The sequence below is a fragment of the Mycteria americana genome, chromosome 14 (genome assembly GCF_035582795.1).
Source record: "Mycteria americana isolate JAX WOST 10 ecotype Jacksonville Zoo and Gardens chromosome 14, USCA_MyAme_1.0, whole genome shotgun sequence".
NCBI lineage: Eukaryota > Metazoa > Chordata > Aves > Ciconiiformes > Ciconiidae > Mycteria > Mycteria americana.
In genome coordinates, this window is record NC_134378.1 from 7,159,559 (window position 1) to 7,169,755 (window position 10,197).

General features: G+C 49.7%; 2 protein-coding genes across 2 annotated transcripts in view; one reads left to right on the plus strand and one right to left on the minus strand.

Moving 5' to 3' along the window:
• Positions 1-4,724, minus strand: part of STK4 (serine/threonine kinase 4) — a 48,484-nt gene extending 43,760 nt beyond the window's left edge. The window contains exons 1-3 of the mRNA XM_075516935.1: positions 4,558-4,724; positions 1,688-1,768; positions 698-826 (exon numbers count right to left, since the gene is read on the minus strand). Coding sequence (XP_075373050.1) covers positions 698-826; positions 1,688-1,768; positions 4,558-4,589 — 242 coding nt within the window. The 5' untranslated portion in view covers positions 4,590-4,724. The remainder of the gene's footprint in view (positions 1-697; positions 827-1,687; positions 1,769-4,557) is intronic.
• A 99-nt stretch (positions 4,725-4,823) lies between these two features.
• Positions 4,824-9,118, plus strand: TOMM34 (translocase of outer mitochondrial membrane 34). The gene is made up of 7 exons (XM_075517278.1): positions 4,824-4,978; positions 5,075-5,174; positions 5,429-5,581; positions 6,215-6,375; positions 6,646-6,790; positions 7,423-7,549; positions 8,061-9,118. The coding sequence occupies exons 1-7, from the start codon at positions 4,852-4,854 to the stop codon at positions 8,157-8,159; spliced, it is 912 nt and encodes a 303-aa protein (XP_075373393.1). The 5' UTR covers positions 4,824-4,851; the 3' UTR covers positions 8,160-9,118.
• The last annotated feature ends 1,079 nt before the right edge of the window (positions 9,119-10,197 follow it).

The window sequence follows — 10,197 nt, forward strand, 5'->3', positions numbered from 1 at the left end:
CTAAGTTAGTACATCATCTTTTCTCATAAGAAACATGCAAAGACAATCCAGAGAGCCAACCATCAGCCCGCAGAGCTGCCAGCAAGTTATTCTGGGAATGCTCAGATCAGCAGACAGCTTGTACCGCACTAGAACCTGCGCAGGCAGAAAATGGCCAGGAAGGACAATTCTGCTGCCCAAGCAGATGACAGCATGTAGATTATGCACATGCCTGAGCAGTCATGCATTAGTGGCTCTCATCCGCGTGCCCCTTAAAAACAAACGAAAAACCCTCTTCTAACAGTTTTCTATGTCCATACCAAAACTTGTTTAGAATTCATTACCCCTTTGGACATGGGAACTGCTGTTCTAGCACACAATCAAGTTACCACTGTTCAACAAGTGATGGTGCGTGAGGAGAACTGCAGTAACTGCTCAGACGCTTGGCTCTTTGCTGGCAGCAAGTGCAAGGTTATTCAACTTAGCTTAATGCTCTCTTGTCGCAAGCTGAATTTTTGTTGTCTTACCTTCGCTTGGATTAACACTACCCAAATGGTCAGTTAACATGACTCAGTTGGTACGAAGTAACTTGATCGTACAAGTCCAGCCTTTTAAAAAACATTTAAGGCAACATCATGGCTTTTATTTGATTAAATGCCAGATCATAGACAATACTTTTCTTTGCATACAGATAATGGGGTTTGCAGTATACATTTACCTGTCACATTGCTGCATTATGGATATTTCCTTTATAATCTCTTGCAGGTCAGATTCCACAGGAACTTGTTTAATTGCAACAACTTGACCCGTTTCTTTATGAATGGCTTTGAACACACTGCCATAGGAACTATGAAACAAAATATTAAACAAACACTGAATACAGTAACATTTTAAAAATGCAAATGTTATGGTTTTGCTTTTTGCAAGTGCAGCCATCAGGTAAAAAATTAACTATCCTTCTGCTAAAAATATTTTGTATTTTAATGTAAATAATCAGTCCAGTAGCTTCTAAACACTATAATAATACAAATAAGTCACAGCACACTGAGATGGTCAGAAAGGAGCCAACCATCACTACACTGCTTATAGCTTTGGAAGGGCCTTTTCCACTAATCCACCAAATACAATTCTCTCTTTTTCCAGCACACAGTACCAGCTGAGAATCAGTAAGAACCACAGCTCTGGTCAGAGACGTTTGCTTGTTCTTGTCAGATATTATCTGTCTTATTTCCAGCTTCTTTACTTAGAGCAGCCAGGCAGATTTACAAATCAGTTTTTTCAACTGCACTGCTTAAGAAGGCAAACATGTCACTCACCGAGCGTTCCCGTGCTGCTCTGCTTAACCAAGTGGCACAGTGCAACAGAAGTTCATTTCCACCATACGGATCTTCCACAAGAGGTACCAGGGATGAACTACAAAACCTCTTGAGTTTCCACAGAGCCCTATCAACTCCAGACTGGCATTTTTCAACAGTGTTTTAACTCCCTACTGCTGAGCCATAAGCTACTGTTTGGATTAAGATATCTTACTCTTGGGAAACATTCTTTATTCTGTTACTAACCAAACACTGTCACTAGGTTAGTACATACCTTTGCAGTAATAGGATCATAACAGAAGTGAAAAATCAGAGACCACTGAACAGACACCCATTACATAGATTTGTTCTTAGAGAAACGTACATTGGGCACATTGGAACAGAACACATACCCTTCTCCAAGCTTCTCCAATACATCAAATACTTCTTCAGGTTGTTTGGTTAAACTGTCTTCATCTAACTTCTTCAGCTGCCTGTATATGTAAGAAGAGAGAAATTATTAATTAAATTTTATGGCAGTTTGGGCTTTGTCGAAACAGAATAATAAATAGCACTGCTTAAGCATACACAAGGTTTAGCATGAAGTAAATTGATTACGAAGTAAGTTTATTTCACCTGACCAGGAGACTGAATATTATTAGCATCCAACAGCAAAAGAGGACTGGGAATTACAGAGAACAGAATTTGATCAGGCACACAAATCTACAGTTCCTCTTGGTGGAAACACATCTCAGGATCTATACGCTGGTGGTCAAATCCCAACACAGCACTGCAAATTCTTGCAGCTATTGATATATCTAAAGTTCAATATCTTGAATAGAAAGATATGTACTGAGGCCATGCAAAAGGAACATCATCTTCTCTGATGCCTTAGAGTATGTGTGGAACACATTTGTTGGGAGGAAGGAGGCAATACTGATCTCACCTATACATTTTTAACATCAGAAGTTCAGATCTTAACTTTGTGGGCCTGGACATATACTAGGAAAATTCTATCAAGGGAAAAAAAAACAAAAGGAAAGGAAACTGATATCTGACTCTTTCAAGATCTTAATGGTGCTTGGTCCATCCCTCTTAACTGCATTGCTAATAAGAGTCAGCTGAAATACTTCCTAGGGAAAAAAAAAAACATGCTATGTACTGTGATCCTTCACTTAGCCCCCCTCGCCCCCAGTACAACTTTCAGGGAGATTCCGTATACAAAGCAACAAGACCAACCACATTTGTTTTGGTCCCCCTCTACCACACCGGAGAGCTGTTCACCAAGAAACATGCTGAAATAGCTGAGGACTGCATAAAAAAAAACATTCTGAAAACAAACTATCTTACTGTCAAACAAACAGTATCCAATAGCCCACAAACTAGTGTTCCTTCATTTTCACACCAACTAAAAAAAAAAAAAAATCTGAAACAACGACAAAAAATGACACAAAACACACCCAAACAAAAAACCCTCCAAACTCCCCAAACCGGCGCATACAAGTTTTTGAAACACAGAAACTTATTAGTTTCGGAGTTTTCAGAACTTACTGGTCTCACAGCAAGTAGCGTTTAAAATGAAACACGCGCAGTCGCCTGCAACTGCAAATTACTACTGAAAGCTCTTACTGCTGCTGTTGAAGAGCATGACGCCAGCCACAGGCATGCTAATTTTCATACTAAAGATATAATTTTTTTCCCCAATTTCCTCAGAAACAGAGTGAGAAACCACTCGTTGATCCCTGGCTATTATGTTTATGCACAAAAGCCATATAGGAAGAGCAGCTCACGCATGGAGTACATACAATGGCTTCCTGAAGCAAAGAAAACATTATAAAGAAGCAGACTCAGGAAGTGGTGAAATACTGAAAGTAGTCACTAGCTTCCCTGCAAAGATAAGCGTTAACCAACAGAATGTTACTTGTCCTTGTGGAAATGGGGAGGGAGGGAGGAAGGTGTGGGAAGAGGAGAAAAGGGGAAAAAAAATATGTATCAGTGACCACACAAACCACCATTTCCAAGGAGCCCAAAAAGTAGCGATGCAAGAGGCAGATTCTTCTTGCTGAAGTTAAGATGAAGCCTAAATTCTGTTAAAAAAAAAAAGGGGGCTTTTCATATACCCAAACACAATAACCAGACAACTACTGCACTTGCATCAAACTATCTAATTTCTGCTATATTCCAGGAGCTCAATTACTTTGCACTGTCCAGTTTGTGCAGCGCACTCGCTGCTGCCAAAGACACACTCTGCCTTTTTACTGCATGTTTATACAACACGGATGGAACAGCAACACAAAACCAATCTCGCTTAAGTTGTTATTCAGATCTAATCTGAATCACCTTCCAGTTAAACACTAGCATAAGCAATTACAGAATAAAAACAGACTTTTTTTTTTTTAAATAGAAGACACATTGCCGTTTTGTTGTTTAACAAAAAAAGACTATGTCACTGAAGACCAGAGCCGGCAGCTTCCTTTGTTCGCTGCCGAAAGCGCTCCCTGGGACCCAGCTGCAGACCACTGATAGTATTCTGACAGACCGACACTTCATTCAAACTGCTGCTGATCTCTAAAGTACTCCCTCCGCAGACCTGCTCCGCTGCAGCCTGGCGTTCAGAGATAGGTGGCTCACGGCTTCGTTCGGAGGTCGCCCCGAAACCCCTCGACGAGCCGGGCTCGCACCTCGCCGGTGTGACTGGGCCCAGCGCGGGGCAGCGGAAAGCAGGCAGCGCCCGCGCTGTGCGCCAAGGCTGGGCACGGCACCAGAGGGCCGCCAAACCTGCCCGAAACTCACCCAAAGAGAGACGAGAGGAAAGAGCGAGTTCTCGGGGCGCTGTCACTGCAGCGGCACGGGTCAGCACATCCCCCGTACGGCCACGTTAACCGGTGTGACCTTCCGCAGGCGCCGCAGCCAGCGCCTTCTCCGCAGGCTCTGGTATTTCAGTTTTAGCCATTTTTCCAGCACCTGAGCTCGGTGCTGTCACGGCACGGACCTACCGGCGCTGCCCGGTTCGTCCCGCTGCGAAGCGACTAAGGCCGACGGCCCCGCGGCCCCCGGCACCGCTCCAGCCGCTGCCTGACAGCTCGGGGCGCCGGCAGGGCCCCGGAGGGGCGAAGGGGCAGGAGCTCAGCGCGGCCGGCTGCCCCGCTCCCGCCGGCGCCAGGCCCCGCGCCGACACCTCTCAGGCCCGGGACGCGGCGGCCACAGGAAGGCCGCGGCCCCCACGCGGGCCGGCCGGACCGCGGCGCCTCCGGTCCCCGCGGGGATACGCGCCCCCGCTTACCGGCGCGGGTTCCGCAGCTGCACCGTCTCCATGGCGCTGCGGGGCGGCGGTCGGTAGGTGGGTGGGTGGGTCACTCGCTCAGCCGGCCGGTCACTCCCTCACTCCTCCATGACAGCCCGCCGCGCCGCGCCGCCGCTTCCGCCCGCCGCCGGAAGCCAGCGGGGAGCGCCCGCCCCCGCCCCGCCGCCCCGGCCGAGGGGTGTGGTCTGCCCAGGCCACGCCCCTCTCTGCCGGGGCGGCGGGGCGGGGCCTCTCCCGGCCCCGGCCCCGGCCCGGCGCGGCGGCAGCGGCGCGATGGCGGCGTCGCCCAGCGCCAGCGCCAGCGCCCTGCGTCGGGCCGGCAACGAGGAGTTCCGCCGCGGGCAGTACGGGCCGGCCGCCGCGCTCTACACCCGCGCGCTGGCGCTGCTGGAGGCCGCAGGTACGGCGCGTCCCGGGCCGGGCCGGGCGGGGAGCGGGCGGCGGGCGGCGGGCGGCCCCTGAGCTGAGCCTCTCTCCCGCTTGTGTCCCGGCGCAGGGGAGGCCGCCGCCGAGGAGCGGAGCGTGCTGCTCGCCAACCGCGCCGCCTGCCACCTCAAGGACGGCGCCTGCCGCCTCTGCGTCGCCGACTGCAGCGGGTGAGCGGCGGCGGGGCCGGGGGTGGCGGGGCCAGGGCCGGGGGGGCCTCGTTCGCTTGCTCCCCCGCCGTTAGATTAGGGCGGGAGGCGAGGCGGGGACGGCGACGGCCCCGGAGCAACGCCGGCCTGGCCTGGCCGCGCCGTGCCCGGGGCCGGGCCGTCACAGGGCTCCGCGGCCCTGCCCGAGGCCACCCGCCCTCCCAAGCCGCCCCGGGCTCACGCCGCCGCGGGCGGCTCTCCCCCCTCTGTCGCAGCGCCCTCGAGCTGGTCCCGTTTGGGATCAAGCCCCTCCTCAGGCGGGCCGCGGCCTACGAGGCGCTGGAGAGGTACCAGCTGGCCTACGTGGACTACAAGACCGTGCTGCAGGTGGACTGCTCCATACAGGCGGCACACGACGGCGTCAACAGGTAATGCTATGTGGTGCTCTCGGCGGGTGATACCAAAAGGCTTGGGAACGCGGCGGCTCGGTTAGCCGCTTCTGCGGGTCTGGCTTTGTTTGTGCAGCCGTGCCGGGAGCAAGCTGCGTCCCGAGCGCACGGATGAAGCAACCGAGGCCCCTGATGCTTCGCGCAAGGCGCAGGCCTGGCCGTGCTGCCTTTGTCTGCTAGCACCCTGAATTCCTTTCAAGATCCTGGTTGAGGGCTGGGAATAAATTCCCTGGGACCGTTTCTGCTTTGCTCAGTGCCTGTTTTAAAACAACTAATAAACTACAGGCGCCAGTGCCCTGTCCATTAAGCCTCCCCATGCTGACTGGGCTTACAGGCTGCCATAGTCCTTTTCTCTTCCTGGAGCTGACCGCTTCACTTCATCGCTTGCCCAGCTGAGGAGTAGCACGCACATCTCTTGCTGGGCTGAGCACTGACAGTTCCAGCCCTCGTCCTGAGGTATTTCCAGCCCTGCTGACGTGAAGAAGCTCCTTTCATTAATGTCCTGGAGAGATGCTGTCCTCAATACGTGAGCCAGGTTAAAAAGTGACCCTGCTGGCTCCTGCGTGGCCCGTCCAGCCAACAGAGGGGGTGACTGCCAGCTGTCTCTTCCAGGATGACTAAAGCCCTGCTGGAGAGGGATGGCGTGAACTGGCGCCAGAAGCTCCCGCCAATCCCCACGGTCCCTGTTTCTGCCCAGACGAGGTGGAGCGTTCCTTCTGCCGGAGCCCCCCGGGCAAACACTCCTCCTGCAACTGCACCACAGGGAGGACCAGGTGAGAGCGTGCGCTTGGGCTGGGCACAGAGCCCTGCAGCTCAGACGGGTGATGAACAGGGCAGCTGCCACGCTTGTTTGGTGTGTCTGCAGCTGGGGCTGAGGCCTGGAGAAACCTGGGCCTGGTTCTGCCACAGGCTTTTTGGTTGGTTCAGGATCCTTTGATGTCTCCGTGTCTCACGTCTGGTATGGGGATATTTGCTTTTCTGAGAGGCTGTGCTGATCTTGTCAGTTTTATAGTGTGTTCTGTATTCTTTCACGCTGTTTCCAGACCAGACTGCTGCTGGCACAGAGAGAGCTCGAACTCTGAAGGAGGAAGGAAATGAACTTGTAAAGAAAGGAAACCATAAAAAAGCAGTTGAGAAGTACAGTGAGAGTTTAAAGCTCAACCAGGAATGCGCGACTTACACCAACAGGTACTACTCGGCTCTTTGCCCAAGTACTTCTTGGCCCTTTATGAAGGCCACCATGGTACTTCTGACAGAGCTGTCTAATGTTTGCTCCCAAACAAATGAATAAAACAAAAACACCCCCGTGTGTTCGCCCCAAGTGCAGTCTTCCCTGTAGTTTGTATAACGTTCTTTGATCAGGTATTGCCAAAAACCCTTGGAGACGCTCAGCTTAGGGCTGGTAAGGGATTTCTCCCTTTAATGCTTGTCTGCCAGGACTCTGTTATTTTGAGTAGTGTCTGCTGCCCCATGAACCACAAATTGCAGACTGCTATACTTAAAGGCTCCTAAGGCAACTGCAGCAAGCAGAGCATATTCTGGACTGGTGTAGCTAGGAACCTGCATCCTCGAAGTCCAGGTTTTTAGCTTTAGAGTAGGTTACTGTCAAAATCCTCTTTTTCTTTCAGACTGAAAAACTGTTTGCTTTCCCCTCCCCTCTTAACTGAAACAAACTTGAGCTCAAGAAGTAAGATTACATAACATATGAGGCTAAAGACTGCTTCGGAGTCCAGCTTTGTGCTGCGCAGGGGTTCGCTGAGATCTGCTATGTATGTTGCAGCTTTTAGCCAAGGGTCTCTAACCAGGTGATTGTATTACAGAGCTCTCTGTTACCTGACTCTGAAGCAATACAAGGAAGCAGTACAGGACTGCACGGAAGCTCTGAGGTTAGATCCTAAAAACGTGAAGGCACTCTACAGGCGTGCTCAAGCCCTTAAAGAACTGAAGGTAAGTCAGGAGGTTTTGAACAGTTTTAGGCTAGGACTAGAAGCCTGTAAATGCACGATCAGGGCATGAGATGCTGTTTAGAACTTGTTTCTGTGCTGGACAACATCTGCCATCAGATAGCTGAGACCTGTGTGGACTGGGGGGGGATTTTCTTTCACACCACTATTTGCCGGTTGAATCTCATGAGTTTCTCAGCACCAGATCCTCTTTCTGGAGATGCTGGAAGCAGCTACGTGTTGAGCTTTATCTTTTCATGTCTGGTGAGAGATTCTCTAGGCAGTACTGGAAGACTTATTGCATTGGTGTTGGACTTGGCACCCACTTGAGTGATGAAATTATCTTATCAGCCCTAGTTTAAGCATGTTTTAGAACAGCTACATTGATGCCAGTGCTAAAGCAATTATACAGAGGGAGTCATGGGCTTAGGTATGTTGCCGGGTAGTAATTCTGCAGCAAGAGCCTTAGACTGCATTTTCAGTGTACTAATACTTGAAAAATATTCTCCTTCTAGGATTACAAATCAAGTATTGCCGATATCAAGAGCTTGTTGAAAACTGAACCAAAGAACACAGCTGCACTGAGATTACTGCAAGAACTGAACAGAGCCTAGGGTAACCAAGCAACAAGGAAAGCTTTGTTTTCCACTGCAGAAGAAAGCTTTTTCCCTTCTGATGTTGTTGCAGGGACCAATCTTAAAGCAGGATCAGTACTGAAATCTATCTTCCACTGCTGCTGAGATGTAACAGGTTCTGTGCCAGCACAATGAATGTTAAGACACACAATCTGCATCAAACTCTATTATCTGGCTCTAAGATCATCCACAGTTTTAGTGCCGCTCCCTGAGAGGCATATAGGTTAACTTCCCTGATTGAAGTCAACTTGCCTGTAACTATTGGCCTCAGGGACTCTTTCCATGTTGGCTAAGATGCATGTGAAGTAGCTACTCTCTTTCTGAAGAGCTACAAACAGAGGGGTTTTTGTCCTTATTCAGGTGACAGTTTTGCTGCATTTGTGCTGCTATTACTTAAATAAGGTTGCTGCAGGAACTGCTGCAGTTGCTCTAGTACCATTCTTGTAGCAGAGGCACAGTTACTTGCACAGGGCTGAGCTTGTTCCCTCTCCCACTTGATGCCTGCTGGCCCTCAGCTGAGTTTCTGCTGCTTAGTATGGCTGGGCAGATGTTTACAGTAGCAGCTCTCTTATTTTTAATTATTCTGCACATTTAAGAAAACAGCAGCAAGTTAAGCCTGCCTTGTTACACTGTGCACTACTTGTTTCAGATTCTGGGTGCTTGGGAATTTCACAATTAGTTTTTGTGTTGTTTTTTGTGTTGTTTTTTAAAAACCACTTTAGCTCCTCTGTGCCTTTTGGAGCAGTTGCTACAGGGTGTTACAGGGAGGAAGATATGCAGTAACATCCCAGCTGAGGTCTGGCTTACTACTTCAATGCATGTTTATACTTTTTGATCTTATCTGGTATTGATGGCACTGACTTAAAATGGTAGGTAAAGAGATATTCTATGAACCATTAAAACCAGTTCTCATTAAAGCCATGTTTATTTTCACTTTAGAGCTGTGTTTTTTACATGATGGATGGTATAGAGGAACTGGAACACTTTTTTAACCGCATTACTTCATACTGTCCCCCCTTTTTGTCAGAGGACTTCAAACGCTGCTGTATAATACCTTGCTTTGGAAGCCAGCTGTAATGGATAGAGTGCTTTTAACTAGTAAGTCAAGATGCTGGACAACACTAGACCTGAGCCAGCTGCTTGCAGTACAGACCAAGAGAGAGAAGCCAGGCCCTATCTTTGTTTCCCACCTTACTTGCTTCTCCCAGCAGTCAGGGTTTCAGGCAGGTACCCTACTGAACAGAATTTAAAAAGCAGGCATCACTTTAATGCCTTTGAAGACGGACAAAGATTTCTTATCTTGGCCTGACACTAAGTAGTTTTTTGTAGGTCCCAGGGCTGTACTCCATCAGCTGTAATGCGCCGGGGCTTGAAACAACTCCTCCCTGAGGGGCACAAATTGCTCCATTCACTCCACTCCCACTTCTAAGCACCACAGCTCCATTGATTCTGCAACCAGCATTTGCCCAAGCTTTTAGCAAGTAAGTGTGATTGATTTCTCAGGGTGGGGAAGCACAGGCCAGCAGTACACAGATAAGCAGAGGAAGGTCACAGTACAGGAAGACGACTGGCTTAACTTTCTTAAGAGCTATCCTTTTAAGAGCCCTGCTGTTATCTGGAGTGGCAGATACCTGCACTGTTCAACTACAATTCATTACAACACTCCAAGCAGCAGCATTCACCATCTCTTTCCCCTCTCAGCAACAGCGGTGTGTTTTTGTAGCTTCTCTCTAAGACTTTCCCCAGCAATACCACCAGGTAGACAAAGATCAAGCACAGCAACAAGACATACCACTTCAAGCTCAGGGTCACTTCTCCTATCTCCCCTTCTGTTCCAGCAACGGTGCTGCTGTCTGTGCAGGACGCTTCCCAGGCATGCAAAGGTAGTGCTGTCCACAGGGGCAGCTGGAGAGTGCTTGTCAGAGGCACACCTTCATCCACCCCTTTCAAAAGCCACAGCAACCGTTCCAAACTAGAGACTCCAGATTCACATTTGCATTGCTGCTCCTGCCTCAAC

Bases quoted from the DNA above. Each gene is read 5' to 3' on its own strand.
- TOMM34 (XM_075517278.1), top strand. From the start codon at position 4,852: ATGGCGGCGTCGCCCAGCGCCAGCGCCAGCGCCCTGCGTCGGGCCGGC. The intron at 4,979-5,074 runs GTACGGCGCGTC...GTCCCGGCGCAG, and splicing joins GGCGCTGCTGGAGGCCGCAG to GGGAGGCCGCCGCCGAGGAG. The intron at 5,582-6,214 runs GTAATGCTATGT...TGTCTCTTCCAG, and splicing joins GCACACGACGGCGTCAACAG to GATGACTAAAGCCCTGCTGG.